Source organism: Syngnathus scovelli, chromosome 11 (assembly GCF_024217435.2).
Source record: "Syngnathus scovelli strain Florida chromosome 11, RoL_Ssco_1.2, whole genome shotgun sequence".
In the NCBI taxonomy this organism is placed as follows: Eukaryota; Metazoa; Chordata; class Actinopteri; order Syngnathiformes; family Syngnathidae; genus Syngnathus; species Syngnathus scovelli.
In genome coordinates, this window is record NC_090857.1 from 6,867,670 (window position 1) to 6,883,993 (window position 16,324).

The 16,324-nt window shown below is 44.3% G+C and overlaps 2 protein-coding genes across 5 annotated transcripts in view; both read right to left on the reverse strand.

The window, feature by feature from the left end:
• Positions 1-10,663: 10,663 nt before the first annotated feature.
• LOC125977022 (sodium- and chloride-dependent neutral and basic amino acid transporter B(0+)) lies at positions 10,664-14,923 on the reverse strand. Of its 2 annotated transcripts, none has more exons than XM_049733130.1 (15): positions 14,532-14,923; positions 14,262-14,406; positions 14,066-14,197; positions 13,435-13,596; positions 13,240-13,354; positions 13,031-13,163; positions 12,804-12,944; positions 12,590-12,725; positions 12,330-12,422; positions 12,114-12,239; positions 11,910-12,028; positions 11,748-11,847; positions 11,553-11,662; positions 11,153-11,320; positions 10,664-11,040 (listed from the first exon to the last, which is right to left on the reverse strand). In XM_049733130.1, exons 1-15 carry the CDS (start codon positions 14,595-14,597, stop codon positions 10,879-10,881), a joined length of 1,908 nt encoding a protein of 635 aa, XP_049589087.1. In that variant the 5' UTR covers positions 14,598-14,923; the 3' UTR covers positions 10,664-10,878. The 2 variants fall into 2 exon arrangements, with proteins under 2 accessions (XP_049589087.1, XP_049589086.1); XM_049733129.1 differs by having other exon boundaries at positions 14,262-14,418.
• A 109-nt stretch (positions 14,924-15,032) lies between these two features.
• Positions 15,033-16,324, reverse strand: part of fmoda (fibromodulin a) — a 29,190-nt gene continuing 27,898 nt past the window's right edge. For all 3 annotated transcript variants that reach the window (XM_049733137.2, XM_049733135.2, XM_049733134.2), the window contains 2 exons: positions 15,996-16,263; positions 15,033-15,823 (listed from right to left, as the gene is read on the reverse strand). In XM_049733137.2, the coding sequence (XP_049589094.1) occupies positions 15,672-15,823; positions 15,996-16,263 (420 nt within the window). In that variant the 3' untranslated portion in view covers positions 15,033-15,671. The remainder of the gene's footprint in view (positions 15,824-15,995; positions 16,264-16,324) is intronic.

Genomic DNA, 16,324 nt, shown 5'->3' on the forward strand with positions numbered 1-16,324 from the left:
ACCACCTCCCAATCTCAGGGCGGACACTCTCCTCTTAGGCCACTGAGTAGGTAAACATTTGTATCGTAGTATAACACTTATAGTCGTTTTTAAATAACGTGTATACCTATATACGCCTAAATATTGTTATCCAATATATCTGCTGCAATTTCACATTAGATTGCTGGTTTGGAATTTGCTTTTAATATTATTATTTTTAATAAACATTTATGTTAAAACTTGTCTGGCGTCTTGTTCCTTGTTTTTATATTCGCCAATTAAAACATAAAAATCAGACATTTGGTTAACTGCTTTATATGACAATATGTGTAGGTACACTACACGAGGTTAAAAAAAAAAACAATAAATAAATAAAGGGTTAATTGCACAGCAAAACCAGTTCCCCGCTCCTGGGATTGAACCAAGTTCTTGCCGATCAAGAGCCCGAGTCATTAACCAGTCGGCTACTTCTGCCGGCAGTTTACAATAGCCTGCACTGTTTTGTACGAGTGATGTGTATTCCAGTTTTAAGTGAACTGAATCTTTAGAATTGGTTCACTCAAAATATTTGTTCAAAAGAATCGTTCACCAAATTCCTTGTTTCTTTATTCGCAAATTAAAACATAAAAATCAGCTTAATCATGCTTTATATCACAATATGTGTAGGTACACCTTCAATAGGTACACTACACAAGGTTTACAAAAAAAAAAAAAAAGAATAAATAAATAAAGGGTTAATTGCACAACAAAAGCACATCAAGGTAATTTCTCCACCTGGGATCGAACCAAGTACTTACTGAGCAACAGCTCTAGTCATTAACCAGTCGGCTATTTCGACCATCAGGCTACGATTGCTTTCACTATTTTGTACTAGTGATGTGCATTCCAGTTCCCAAGTGAACTGAATCTTTAGACTACACTTTCTTCAGACTACACTTTCTTATTTATTTTATTATTTTTTTTACCTCGTGTAGTGTATCAAAATATCCCATAATTATCTGCCTAAATAATTGTGACTCATTTAAAACTATTCTACTTGTTAATACCTACAAAAGAACATTCTAACCGGAGATTGCAGTGGGATCAAAAATTTTTTCAGATCGAGTCGCTTGTGAGCTGCTCCATAAAACCATACATGTTCCATGTACTGAGAGCAAGGCTTCCATAGGGTAATGGTTAGTGCTCTGAGCTTTCACCCCAGCGACCTGGGTTCGAATCTCAATGGGACCAAAAATTTTTTCACCTATCTAGTCTTCTTGTCAGCTGCTCCATAAAACCATACATGTTCCGTGGCCTGAGAGTAAGGCTTCCATCGGGTAGTGGTTAGTGCTCTGGGCTTTCACCCCAGCGACCTGGGTTCGAATCTCAGTGGGACCAAAAAAACTTTCACTGATCTAGTCGCTTTTATCGATTTAGAAAATTTGCAACACAGTTGCTAGTGTAACCATATAACCATGCACTTCCTTCGAGCTAGGGTTACGTTTAAAGTTAGGGTTAGAGCTAGTGTTAGGGTTAGAGCTAGGGTTAGGGTTAGAAGTAGAGTTAGAGCTTGGGTTAGGGTTAGAGCTAAGGTTAAGGTTAGAGCTAAGGTTAGGGTTAGAGTTAGGGTTAGAGCTAGGGTTAGGGCTAGGGTTAGAGCTAGGGTTAGGCTTAGAGCTAGGGCTGGGGTTAGGGTTAGAGCTAGGGTTGGGGTTAGAGCTAGGGTTAGGGCTAGGGTTAGGGTTACAGCTAGTGTTAGGGTTAGAGCTAGGGTTAGGGTAGGGTTAGGGTTAGAGCTTGGGTTAGGGTTAGAGCTAGGGTTGGGGTTAGGGTTAGAGCTAGGGTTAGGCTTAGAGCTAGGGTTAGAGCTAGGGTTGGGGTTCAGGTTAGAGCTGGGGTTGGGGTTAGGGTTAGAGCTAGGGTTAGGGCTAGGGTTAGAGCTAGTGTTAGGGCTAGAGGTAGGGTTAGGGTTAGAGCTTGGGTTAGGGTTAGAGCTAGGGTTAGGGTTGGGGTTAGATCTAGGGTTAGAGCTAGGGTTAGGGTTAGAGCTAGGGTTGGGGTTAGGGTTAGAGCTAGGGTTGGGGTTAGGGTTAGAGCTAGGGTTAGGGCTAGAGCTAGGGTTAGAGCTTGGGTTAGGGTTAGAGCTAGGGTTAGGGTTAGAGCTAAGGTTGGGGTTAGGGTTAGAGCTAGGGTTAGGGTTAGGCTTAGAGCTAGGGTTAGAGCTAGGGTTAGAGCCAGGGTTGGGGTTAGGGTTAGAGCTAGGGTTGGGGTTAGGGTTAGAGCTAGGGTTAGGGCTAGGGTTAGGGTTAGAGCTAGGGTTGGGGTTAGGGTTAGAGCTAGGGTTAGGGCTAGGGTTAGAGCTAGTGTTAGGGTTAGAGGTAGGGTAGGGTTAGAGCTTGGGTTAGGGTTAGAGCTAGGGTTAGGGTTGGGGTTAGAGCTAGGGTTAGAGCTAGGGTTGGGGTTAGGGTTAGAGCTAGGGTTGGGGTTAGGGTTAGAGCTAGGGTTAGGGTTAGGGTTAGAGCTAGGGTTAGGGTTGGGGTTAGGGCTAGGGTTAGAGCTTGGGTTAGGGTTAGAGCTAGGGTTAGAGCTAGGGTTAGAGCTAGGGTTAGAGCTAGGGTTAGAGCTAGGGTTAGAGCTAGGGTTAGAGCTAGGGTTAGGGTTGGAGCTAGGGTTAGGGTTGGAGCTAGGGTTAGCGGTAGGGTTAGGGTTAGCGCTAGGATTAGAGTTAGTGCGAGGGTTAGGGTTAGAGCTAGGGTTAGGGTTAGAGCTAGGGTTAGAGCTAGGGTTAGGGTTAGAGCTAGGGTTAGAGTTAGAGCTTGGGTTAGGGTTAGAGCTAGGGTTAGGGTTAGAGTTAGAGCTAGGGTTAGGGTTAGAGCTAGGGTTAGGGTTAGAGCTAGGGTTAGGGTTAGAATTAGAGTGAGGGTTAGGGTTAGAGCTAGGCTTAGGGTTAGGGTTAGAGCTAGGGTTAGAGTTAGAGCTAGGGTTAGGGTTAGAGCTAGGGTTAGAGCTAGGGTTAGGGTTAGAGCGAGGGTTAGGGTTAGGGTTAGGGTTAGAGTTAGTGCGAGGGTTAGGGTTAGAGCTAGGGTTAGGGTTAGAGTTAGAGCGAGGGTTAGGGTTAGAGCTAGGGTTAGAGCTAGGGTTAGAGTTAGGGTTAGGGTTAGAGCTAGGCTTAGGGTTAGAGCTAGGGTTAGGGCTAGGGTTAGGGTTAGAGCTAGGGTTGGGGTTAGGGTTAGAGCTAGGGTTAGGGCTAGGGTTAGGGTTAGAGCTAGTGTTAGGGTTAGAGGTAGGGTTAGGGTAGGGTTAGAGCTTGGGTTAGGGTTAGAGCTAGGGTTAGAGCTAGTGTTAGGGTTAGAGGTAGGGTAGGGTTAGAGCTTGGGTTAGGGTTAGAGCTAGGGTTAGGGTTGGGGTTAGAGCTAGGGTTAGAGCTAGGGTTAGAGCTAGGGTTAGAGCTAGGGTTAGGGTTGGAGCTAGGGTTAGGGTTGGAGCTAGGGTTAGCGGTAGGGTTAGGGTTAGCGCTAGGATTAGAGTTAGTGCGAGGGTTAGGGTTAGAGCTAGGGTTAGGGTTAGAGCTAGGGTTAGAGCTAGGGTTAGGGTTAGAGCTAGGGTTAGAGTTAGAGCTTGGGTTAGGGTTAGAGCTAGGGTTAGGGTTAGAGTTAGAGCTAGGGTTAGGGTTAGAGCTAGGGTTAGGGTTAGAGCTAGGGTTAGGGTTAGAATTAGAGTGAGGGTTAGGGTTAGAGCTAGGCTTAGGGTTAGGGTTAGAGCTAGGGTTAGAGTTAGAGCTAGGGTTAGGGTTAGAGCTAGGGTTAGAGCTAGGGTTAGGGTTAGAGCGAGGGTTAGGGTTAGGGTTAGGGTTAGAGTTAGTGCGAGGGTTAGGGTTAGAGCTAGGGTTAGGGTTAGAGTTAGAGCGAGGGTTAGGGTTAGAGCTAGGGTTAGAGCTAGGGTTAGAGTTAGGGTTAGGGTTAGAGCTAGGCTTAGGGTTAGAGCTAGGGTTAGGGCTAGGGTTAGGGTTAGAGCTAGGGTTGGGGTTAGGGTTAGAGCTAGGGTTAGGGCTAGGGTTAGGGTTAGAGCTAGTGTTAGGGTTAGAGGTAGGGTTAGGGTAGGGTTAGAGCTTGGGTTAGGGTTAGAGCTAGGGTTAGGGTTGGGGTTAGAGCTAGGGTTAGGGTTAGAGGTAGGGTTGGGGTTAGGGTTAGAGCTAGGGTTAGGGTTAGGGTTAGAGCTAGGATTAGGGTTAGGGTTAGAGCTAGGGTTAGGGTTGGGGTTAGGGCTAGGGTTAGGGTTAGAGCTAGGGTTAGAGCTAGGGTTAGAGCTAGGGTTAGAGCTAGGGTTAGAGCTAGGGTTAGGGTTGGAGCTAGGGTTAGGGTTGGAGCTAGGGTTAGCGGTAGGGTTAGGGTTAGCGCTAGGATTAGAGTTAGTGCGAGGGTTAGGGTTAGAGCTAGGGTTAGGGTTAGAGCTAGGGTTAGAGCTAGGGTTAGGGTTAGAGCTAGGGTTAGAGTTAGAGCTTGGGTTAGGGTTGGAGCTAGGGTTAGGGTTAGAGTTAGAGCTAGGGTTAGGGTTAGAGCTAGGGTTAGGGTTAGAGCTAGGGTTAGGGTTAGAATTAGAGTGAGGGTTAGGGTTAGAGCTAGGCTTAGGGTTAGGGTTAGAGCTAGGGTTAGAGTTAGAGCTAGGGTTAGGGTTAGAGCTAAGGTTAGAGCTAGGGTTAGGGTTAGAGCGAGGGTTAGGGTTAGGGTTAGGGTTAGAGTTAGTGCGAGGGTTAGGGTTAGAGCTAGGGTTAGGGTTAGCGTTAGAGCGAGGGTTAGGGTTAGAGCTAGGGTTAGGGTTAGAGCTAGGGTTAGGGTTAGGGTTAGGGTTAGGGTTAGAGCTAGGCTTAGGGTTAGAGCTAGGGTTAGGGCTAGGGTTAGGGTTAGAGCTAGGGTTGGGGTTAGGGTTAGAGCTAGGGTTAGGGCTAGGGTTAGGGTTAGAGCTAGTGTTAGGGTTAGAGGTAGGGTTAGGGTAGGGTTAGAGCTTGGGTTAGGGTTAGAGCTAGGGTTAGGGTTAGAGCTAGGGTTGGGGTTAGGGTTAGAGCTAGGGTTGGGGTTAGGGTTAGAGCTAGGGTTAGGGTTAGAGCTAGGGTTAGGGTTGGGGTTAGGGCTAGGGTTAGAGCTTGGGTTAGGGTTAGAGCTAGGGTTAGAGCTAGGGTTAGAGCTAGGGTTAGAGCTAGGGTTAGAGCTAGGGTTAGAGCTAGGGTTAGGGTTGGAGCTAGGGTTAGGGTTGGAGCTAGGGTTAGCGGTAGGGTTAGGGTTAGCGCTAGGATTAGAGTTAGTGCGAGGGTTAGGGTTAGAGCTAGGGTTAGGGTTAGAGCTAGGGTTAGCGCTAGGGTTAGGGTTAGGGCTAGGGTTAGAGTTAGAGCTTGGGTTAGGGTTAGAGCTAGGGTTAGGGTTAGAGTTAGAGCTAGGGTTAGGGTTAGAGCTAGGGTTAGAGCTAGGGTTAGGGTTAGAATTAGAGTGAGGGTTAGGGTTAGAGCTAGGCTTAGGGTTAGGGTTAGAGCTAGGGTTAGAGTTAGAGCTAGGGTTAGGGTTAGAGCTAGGGTTAGAGCTAGGGTTAGGGTTAGAGCGAGGGTTAGGGTTAGGGTTAGGGTTAGTGCGAGGGTTAGAGCTAGGGTTAGGGTTAGAGTTAGAGCGAGGGTTAGGGTTAGAGCTAGGCTTAGGGTTAGAGCTAGGGTTAGGGTTAGGGTTAGGGTTAGGGTTAGGGTTAGAGCTAGGCTTAGGGTTAGAGCTAGGGTTAGGGTTAGAGCTAGGGTTAGGGTTATAGTTAGAGCTAGGGTTAGGGTTAAAGCTGTTTTTTTTTTCAAAAAAAGAAAAACTACCATACACGGTAGTTTTTTTTAAAACTACCATTTATGGTAGTTTTTTTTTTCAAAAATAAAGCGTCTTCATTTTTTTTCTTCAAAAAAAAAACTACCATACATGGTAGTTTAAAAAAAAACTACCATACATGGTAGTTTAAAAAAAGAAAAAAAGCGTTACCACTATTTTAACAATAAAACAAAGGGTTAGGGTTAGAGCTAGCTAACCCTAGCTCAAACCCTAGCTCTAACCCTAGCTCAAACCCTAGCTCTAACCCTAGCTCAAACCCTAACCCTAGCTCTAACCCTACCTCTAACCCTAACACTAGCTCTAACCCTAGCCCTAACCCTAACCCTAACCCTAGCTCTAACCCTAACCCCAACCCTAGCTCTAACCCTAACCCCAACCCTAGCTCTAACCCTAACCCCAACCCTAGCTCTAACCCTAACCCTAACTCTAACCCTAGCTTTAAGCCTAACCCTAACCCTAGCTCTAACCCTAGCCCTAACCCTAGCTCTAACCCTAACCCTAGCTCTAGCTGTAACCCTAACTCTAACCCTAGCTCTAACCCTAACCCTAGCTCTAACCCTCACCTTAGCTCTAACCCTAACCTTAGCTCTAACCCTAGCTCTAACCCTAACCCAAGCTCTAACTCTACTTCTAACCCTAACCCTAGCTCTAACTCTAACCATAACCCTAACCCTAGCTCTAACCCTAGCTCTAAGCCTAGCTCTAACCCTAACCCTCGCACTAACTCTAAGCCTAGCTCTAACGCTAACCCTACCGCTAACCCTAGCTCCAACCCTAACCCTAGCTCTAACCGTAACCCTAGCTCCAACCCTAGCTCTAAGCCTAACCCAAGCTCTAACCCTAGCTCTAACCCTAGCTCTAAGCCTAACCCTAACCCTAGCTCTAACTCTAACCCTAGCTCTAACCCTAGCTCTAAGCCTAACCCTAACCCTAGCTTTAACTCTAGCTCTAACCCTAGCCCTAACCCTAGCTCTAACCCTAACCCAAGCTCTAACTCTACTTCTAACCCTAACCCAAGCTCTAACTCTAACCCTAACCCTAAGCCTAACTCTAACCCTAACCCTAGCTCTAACTCTAACCCTAACCCTAACCCTAACCCTAAGCCTAGCTCTAACCCTAACCCTCACTCTAACCCTAGCTCTAACCCTAGCTCTAACCCTAGCTCTAACCCTAACCCTGACCCTATCTCTAACCCTAACTCTAACTCTAACTCTAACCCTAACCCTAGCTCTAACCCTAACCCTAGCTCTAACTCTAACCCTAGCTCTAACCCTAACCCTAGCTCTAACCCTAACCCTAGCTTTAACCCTAACCCTTGCACTAACTCTAACCCTAGCTCTAACCCTAACCCTACCGCTAACCCTAGCTCCAACCCTAACCCTAGCTCTAACCGTAACCCTAGCTCTAACCCTAACCCTAGCTCTAACCCTAGCTCTAACCCTAACCCAAGCTCTAACCCTAGCTCTAACCCCAACCCTAACCCTAGCTCTAACCCTAGCTCTAACCCTAACCCAAGCTCTAACCCTAACCCTACCCTAACCCTAGCTCTAACCCTAACACTAGCTCTAACCCTAACCCTAGCCCTAACCCTAGCTCTAACCCTAACCCTAGCTCTAACCCCAACCCTAACCCTAGCTCTAACCCTAACCCAAGCTCTAACCCTAACCCTACCCTAACCTTACTTCTAACCCTAACACTAGCTCTAACCCTAACCCTAGCCCTAACCCTAGCTCTAACCCTAACCCTAACCCCAACCCTAGCTCTAACCCTAACCCCAACCCTAGCTCTAACCCTAACCCCAACCCTAGCTCTAACCCTAACCCTAGCTCTAACCCTAGCTCTAAGCCTAACCCTAACCCTAGCTCTAACCCTAGCTCTAACCCTAACCCCAACCCTAGCTCTAACCCTAACCCAAGCTCTAACCCTAACCCTACCCTAACCCTAGCTCTAACCCTACCTCTAACCCTAACACTAGCTCTAACCCTAGCCCTAATCCTAACCCTAGCTCTAACCCTAACCCCAACCCTAGCTCTAACCCTAACCCCAACCCTAGCTCTAACCCTAACCCTAGCCCTAACCCTAGCTCTAACCCTAACCCTAGCTCTAGCTCTAACTCTAACCCTAGCTCTAACCCTAGCTCTAACCCTAACCTTAGCTCTAACCTTAACCTTAGCTCTAACCCTAGCTCTAACCCTAACCCAAGCTCTAACTCTACTTCTAACCCTAACCCTATCTCTAACCCTAACACAAGCTCTAACCCTAGCTCCAACCCCAACCCTAACCCTACCTCTAACCCTAGCTCTAACCCTAACCCAAGCTCTAACCCTAACCCTACCCTAACCCTAGCTCTAACCCTACCTCTAACCCTAACACTAGCTCTAACCCTAGCCCTAACCCTAGCTCTAACCCTAACCCCAACCCTAGCTCTAACCCTAACCCTAGCTCTAACCCTAACCCTAGCTCTAACCCTAACCCAAGCTCTAACCCTAACCCTACCCTAACCCTACCTCTAACCCTAACACTAGCTCTAACCCTAGCCCTAACCTTAACCCTAGCTCTAACCCTACCCTAGCTCTAACCCCAACCCTAGCTCTAACCCCAACCCTAGCTCTAACCCTAACCTTAGCTCTAACCCTAGCTCTAAGCCTAACCCTAACCCTAGCTCTAACCCTAGCTCTAACCCTAACCCCAACCCTAGCTCTAACCCTAACCCAAGCTCTAACCCTAACCCTACCCTAACCCTAGCTCTAAGCCTACCTCTAACCCTAACACTAGCTCTAACCCTAACCCTAGCCCTAACCCTAACCCTAGCTCTAACCCTAACCCCAACCCTAGCTCTAACCCTAACCCCAACCCTAGCTCTAACCCTAGCCCTAGATCTAGCTCTAACTCTAACCCTAGCTCTAACCCTAGCTCTAACCCTGACCTTAGCTCTAACCTTAACCTTAGCTCTAACCCTAGCTCTAACCCTAACCCAAGCTCTAACTCTACTTCTAACCCTAACCCTAGCTCTAACCCTAACACTAGCTCTAACCCTAACTTTAAACGTAACCCTAGCTCGAAGGAAGTGCATGGTTATATGGTTACACTAGCAACTGTGTTGCAAATTTTCTAAATCGATAAAAGCGACTAGATCAGTGAAAGTTTTTTTGGTCCCACTGAGATTCGAACCCAGGTCGCTGGGGTGAAAGCCCAGAGCACTAACCACTACCCGATGGAAGCCTTACTCTCAGGCCACGGAACATGTATGGTTTTATGGAGCAGCTGACAAGAAGACTAGATAGGTGAAAAAATTTTTGGTCCCATTGAGATTCGAACCCAGGTCGCTGGGGTGAAAGCTCAGAGCACTAACCATTACCCTATGGAAGCCTTGCTCTCAGTACATGGAACATGTATGGTTTTATGGAGCAGCTCACAAGCGACTCGATCTGAAAAAATTTTTGATCCCACTGCAATCTCCGGTTAGAATGTTCTTTTGTAGGTATTAACAAGTAGAATAGTTTTAAATGAGTCACAATTATTTAGGCAGATAATTATGGGATATTTTGATACACTACACGAGGTAAAAAAAATAATAAAATAAATAAGAAAGTGTAGTCTGAAGAAAGTGTAGTCTAAAGATTCAGTTCACTTGGGAACTGGAATGCACATCACTAGTACAAAATAGTGAAAGCAATCGTAGCCTGATGGTCGAAATAGCCGACTGGTTAATGACTAGAGCTGTTGCTCAGTAAGTACTTGGTTCGATCCCAGGTGGAGAAATTACCTTGATGTGCTTTTGTTGTGCAATTAACCCTTTATTTATTTATTCTTTTTTTTTTTTTTTGTAAACCTTGTGTAGTGTACCTATTGAAGGTGTACCTACACATATTGTGATATAAAGCATGATTAAGCTGATTTTTATGTTTTAATTTGCGAATAAAGAAACAAGGAATTTGGTGAACGATTCTTTTGAACAAATATTTTGAGTGAACCAATTCTAAAGATTCAGTTCACTTAAAACTGGAATACACATCACTCGTACAAAACAGTGCAGGCTATTGTAAACTGCCGGCAGAAGTAGCCGACTGGTTAATGACTCGGGCTCTTGATCGGCAAGAACTTGGTTCAATCCCAGGAGCGGGGAACTGGTTTTGCTGTGCAATTAACCCTTTATTTATTTATTGTTTTTTTTTTAACCTCGTGTAGTGTACCTACACATATTGTCATATAAAGCAGTTAACCAAATGTCTGATTTTTATGTTTTAATTGGCGAATATAAAAACAAGGAACAAGACGCCAGACAAGTTTTAACATAAATGTTTATTAAAAATAATAATATTAAAAGCAAATTCCAAACCAGCAATCTAATGTGAAATTGCAGCAAATATATTGGATAACAATATTTAGGCGTATATAGGTATACACGTTATTTAAAAACGACTATAAGTGTTATACTACGATACAAATGTTTACCTACTCAGTGGCCTAAGAGGAGAGTGTCCGCCCTGAGATTGGGAGGTGGTGGGTTCAAACCCCTGCCGAGTCATACCAGTGACTATAACAATGATACCCATTTCTTCCCTGCTTGGCACTCAGTGTAAGGGGTTGAAATGGGGCCCCCCCTGCTGCTCACGATCATTGGGACTTCTGGCACTCAGCATTTGCATCCAAATCGAGGTTCCAATTCTAAAAGCTCATTCAGGTATATGCCCATACTTGCTGGCTTTGTTTCTACTCCAACTGTTCGGTGGATGCAGTTTACTAATTGGCCACTAGACGTCACTAGACTCACGCTGGCCGATGTTGGTGCTGTTATGAAACCATACAGTCACAAATTATTTTTACATATACACAACAGAATGACGAATAACTCGTTTCTAAAGCAAATCATTTATTTAAAAAGTGGTTCGACAACAAGAAAGTACATTGAATAGAGGAATTTGTTCAAAATCAAGATCATTTGCATTTTTAAAATGGTTTGAAATTAAGTAAAAATATGTAATTTGCTTAAAAAGGCCAAAATGTGTAGTGGCTGGATGTGAGTTTGTCACCTGTGTGCTAGTTAAATTGGTTCAAAATACATTAATCAGAACTTTGAGCTGGAGATGACATTTAGACTTGGTTCTGGTTTGTTGAGATTACTGGAGCTCCTCCTGCGCCTGCAGTGTTCTTCTGCATACCGCTCACCGCGATGAATGTCTAGATAGGGATGCCAATGTTCCGAGGCAGAGCACAGTGACTTCACACGCTGTGAAAAGTCATACAGCAAGAAAATTGATGCTATGTGTTTATGGCATTCATAAGAAAAATATCAAGCAACGTGGGCATACACATGCATGAATGCTTGCACGTACACACACCTCCCACAATGTTCCTTCTGCTCTTATCAGTTTATAAAGAGCAATGAGCGGAATCCAAAGAAGGATAAACGCTTCCATGCACCATCCCAAAGCCAGAGCCCAAGCTGGGTATTGGACCGTTCCATAGGTAGGGGGTATGAAAGTCATCAGAGACCAGATAAGAATCACCTGTAAAATGAAAGTAATGTAAAATTAGGCATCCGAGACCAAATAAGAATCACGTGTAAAGTAAGTAACCCACGCTTTTGAGCCACAATCTGTCACAATCAAGACTCCCTGAAGTCAAACGCAAATTTTTAGGGCTCTATTTTTTTTATAAGAGCAAGTCTGGCACAAAGTGCAGTCAACTGTAATTTTTTGGAGAAGCCCTAAAAACGAGGTGCATGAAGTGTACACTTACCACTATAACACATGGGCTGATGATGAACCAACATGTTCTCCACCAGAACCAATAACTCCAACTCTTCTTGCCAATCATCATCTCAACGTCCATAATAAAAGAGTTTCCCCCTTAAGAAACAAAAACATGTTCATCTTCCCCATATTTAAGGTAGTTATGCACTTCACTTCCATTTGTTTCAGATGTCATATTTACCATATATGTAGATGAAACCAATGATCTCCAAGAGAGCCAAAATTAGCATGACCCAGCCTGCGACAAATTGGTCAACAAGAGTCACCCAATATATCCCTGCCTGGACACAAAATGGAGCAGGTATACTTCCATGACGATAAGAAACGTGCTTAAAAGATGTACCTGTGTGACGTAAGGAAGACCAAGGAGGAAGAGAAGTACACTGATTAATATGGTCAAGGTGCCATGTTTGGAGGTGAGGCGTTTAGGAGAGGAGTCAATCAGGCATGTGGTGATCACCTCTAGAAGCATTGACATGAGAGCTTTATCAAGTTTCACACCATACAGAGAGGTTTGCCGCTCTCATCCAGCACAGTGAAGCCTCACCTACTGCTCCAAACTGGGAGTCCAGACCAACAGTCAGCAGCATGAAAAAAAATAAAAAAGACCAGATTGGAGAACCAGGCAGTTTAGACAGAGCGTCTGGGTATGCAATGAAGGCCAAGCCAAAACCTGCACAACAACACCAAAACATTTTCCCCCCAAACTATACAATAAAAGCCTCATAAACGTAATATTTAGATGTCATTATGTGTGACTCACCTTCCTTCACCACCTCTCCAACAGGCATTTTGTAAACATGAGCTATGTGGCCCAAAATGGAAAATATGGAAAAACCCGCCAGCACACTGGTGCCTAACAAAGAGGGAAAATAGTACTGCAACTTCAGGGCTCAAAAGTGAACACCATTTAAAAGCACATTTTTGTTACAGCTTTTGGATTGGTTTGATGCAGGTGTACCTAATAAATTGCCCGGAGAGCTTATATCTACTTCCCCAAAACAATGTTCATCATGCTCCTACCAGCATTAGTGAGTGTGACAATTAATGAATCCATCAAGGCATTGTTGTGGAATTTGCTATAAGAAGCAAGTGTTATGACTCCGCCCCAACCAATAGACAGAGAGAAAAAGGTCTGAGTCGCAGCGTCTTTCCATACCTGAAACACATGATGATGCTTGATATCATAACAAAACTACAATCAATCAATCAATCAATCAATCAATTGGTTCCATACTTGTGCCTCAGCCAGCTTAGTCAAGTTGGACTCTGAGCCAATATAAAACTGGATCCCATCTCTGGCTCCCTCTAGTGTCACTCCCCGGATCAGCAGAATCACAAGCACCACGTATGGGAACGTTGCAGTAAAATACACAACCTAGAGGGAAAAGGTCAACTTTCTAAAATAGCTCAAAGCTCCACAAAGCTGATTTTGTATGATACGGCTCCGCAACACTGACTCACTTTTCCTGATGACTTGATGCCTTTGATGAGTGCGGCACCAACAAGGATGGAGCTCAGCAGCAAACAGAGGGCCAAGTGCCAAACGATGGGACCTGTCTCGTCGATACTCGCGGATCTTTGCAGAGCCACGCGACTGTGGAAGAGGAGCCAGCATTTAAAAACAAATCCACTAATGGACAAAAACATGTTTGAAGCCAGAACATTCTTACTCCCAGTATTGCTCACTGGGGCTTTGCACTGGTGCCAAGATCACGTCGGATGAAGGACAGGTCATGTTTGCTTGGCTCCAATTGGCCACTAAAGCACCACTTATATTGCAATATACTAGAAAATAAGAAATAATGCATCAATACTTCATGACTATAGATCTTGACCAACATAATCTATAACATTTTTAAAAGCACCTCCAGGAGCGTTGCTGCAGCTGCTGTTGGTCCAACTGAAGCAGTCGGACCAGGGCAGAGGAGACTGGAAGGAGGCAAACATGTAGTACGCGCTGTAGGCCATGATGACATTGTAGTAGATGGACAGCATAAAGGTCAAAATCACCATGGCAATGCCAGCACCTGAAAAGCAAGAGTCACATGGGTTGCTCTTCATATTTGTGTTCCTTCCCCTGAAGCACAATTTCCTGTTGGCCTGGTGTCTGTTTGTCAAGCTGAAATATTCCCTTGAAGTCAAATAATGTGGAGAATATTACAAATTCATTTAGAAAAACAGACTTTGTAGATTAGCTCTGATTCGACAAAAGCCACCTTTAGTCTATTTTTTTAACCAATTTTGATGTTCATGATGTTTTGCAAAGATGAAAAATGGGCTTCAGACTTTTTATTTATTTATTGTTATTACAGATTTTTTGTAGGCACAATTGTTTTGAAGTACAATTTGCTAGTTTATTTGAAAGTAAATAATTGGAGGCCTTTTCAATTTTGTGACCACAAGTCCTTGAAAAAGAAAAACAACAACTGCAAGGGAGTCATAAAAATAAAACGCATTGTTAATCTATAATCAGTTACGATCGACTGCAAATCTTACCCTGTAGGATCGGCACTGCTCTCCAGACGTGAATCGGGCCTTGGCTGCAGAATTGCCCCAATGCACTTTCCAAGAAGTAAAAAGGAATTCCGGCCAATACCAACATCACAAAATAAGGTATCAGAAAGGCTCCTGCTCAAAGATAGGAAAAGGTTAGAGGATTCGTATCACATCAGATGTTATCAGATACACCTACCCCCTCCATTCTTGTAGGCCAAGTATGGAAACCTCCAGATATTCCCGAGGCCGACGGCATAGCCAATGGTAGAAAGGATGTACTCCTTCTTACTGGCCCAGTTGCCTCGATCGGTACTCTTATCACCCTCGTCCACGTCCACATTCTGTTGCAATGTCTCGACATGTCAAAAAAACATTAATAAAGTGCCACAATGTGTTTAGCAATACTATTGCAACTTGTCTGGCTTCGTAGAATTGTAGACAGAATCGATTGTTAACGAGTAAGTACCTGGTCAACAACGGCGGGGTTTGACGAAATAAAATCCTTCCAATTGTTCCAGCGGTATTCCCTCATGTCCTCCTCTCACGTTCTCCTGAACTCTTCCTCATCGAGCTTTCTCAGGTAGTTCTCTTTAAGGCTCGGTCAGGTTGAGAAGTGGGAGCTTCTCCACCAATCACAAGCACTCACTTGACCGCCCTTGAAATGCCATTGTGTGAGTGCGTACTGGTATTTCCCATTAAATGGGGACAAAAAGCCCTTTGCACTATAGTTGTGTGCGTGTGTGTGCGTGTGTCACCCTCCTATGCCTAGACAAGTACAAAATGTTTTCATTCATTTGGAAAATGCTTGACCTTTTCCTTGTTGTGAAAGCGAGGCTTGTAAAGTTTGTCTCACCTCGTTGACCCAAAGCATGTGAATCTTATCTATTTACTTCGAGAACAACTGGGGGGAGTTTATGTCTGACAATAGAGGCCATTAATTAACACAGAATCTCGACAATGCCAAATATTGATGGAGCAACAATATTTAGTATTGATGTCTGCTAAGGTTTGGAGCTTTTGTGACATGACGGAGGTGCTTCAAAATGCACAAACTAAACATACTAAATACATACAAAATTAAAATGTACATACTAAATGTTGTTTGACTTTAAACATTTGTCTAATCATACTAACTAATATTTCAAGGTACAATCCTCCACCCTTTCCCTTTAGGCATTTGATTGACAGTGTCCTTGGTTTTAAAATACTATTAAAAAAAAAAAACAGTAATTATTTGAAATTTACTGTCATACTCAATACATAATTTGGTGGATGAACAGACTAGAAGTACACAGATATGATAATTTTTGTATGTTTTATCCAAGCAAAAAGTAAATAAAAATATCTAATACCATTCATCCACTTGTACAAAATCAAGCTTTGTCATTTTATGAACTCTACTAGCTACCTTAAAGCTCAACACGTGCTGATCGAAGCAAGAGTTAGGTCAATCTTGTCATACAATATATCTAATTCTATTTGATTATCAAATATATTCAAGTATATCAAAAAGGGAAAGAAAAGTCACAGTACATTACAGAAACATTCAAAAACAAACCACAAGGTGGATAATGTTAGCGGTGTTCTGAAAAGGTTGAGTGCACGATTAAACGTCAATGCTAGAAGCCAAACGCAGACAGAGCGAGAAATCCGACGGGATATCCTCTTGACTGAGTTCATTTCCATCCAGCCGCAGAGTTTGCAGCTTGGAGAAATTGGTAACATCCACAATGTTGCAGAAACTCCCCAATGTGAACTCTGTAACGGCACGACGCAAACACAATTAATCCTCTGCTGACATTAACCTCGTCCGTACACATATGGGACCGTAAAACATGGCCACATGTAGCTGGCACATTTTTCGTATGAACTCTGACTGCGTTGCTCCATGTGACGTTTTGGTAGCTAATAAAATCCCACCAGTTCTTACCTTTGATGTGATTGGCTTGGAGATAGAGATGCTGCAGGGTGGTGCTGACCAGAGGGATTCTCTCCAGGCGGTTGAAGCTCAGATCTAGCTCTACCAGGCCCGTCACATTAAAGATGTTGGAAGGGAGGTCTTTGTCTGTGAGCTGGTTGTGGGCCAGTCGCAGGTACTGCAGCTGCGTGAACGTGGCCAAGAAGCCCTCAGGCAAGGAGGCAATGGCGTTGAAGTCCAAGTAGAGCTGGTGCAGTTGTTCAGGGAGAGCCTCTGGCATCTTAGGAGGAGAGACTTGGCATATACAAAGACTCTTACTTTGTACATATTAAGTTACAGAC

Excerpts from the sequence above, each read along its gene's own strand:
- LOC125977022 (XM_049733129.1), bottom strand. The coding sequence starts at position 14,597 with ATGAGGGAATACCGCTGGAACAATTGGAAGGATTTTATTTCGTCAAAC. Across the intron at positions 12,240-12,329 it reads TGGAGAGGTGGTGAAGGAAG|GTTTTGGCTTGGCCTTCATT; the intron begins GTGAGTCACACA and ends GTTGTTGTGCAG. Across the intron at positions 11,321-11,552 it reads TCAGCCCATGTGTTATAGTG|GTGATTCTTATCTGGTCTCT; the intron begins GTAAGTGTACAC and ends TTCATTTTACAG.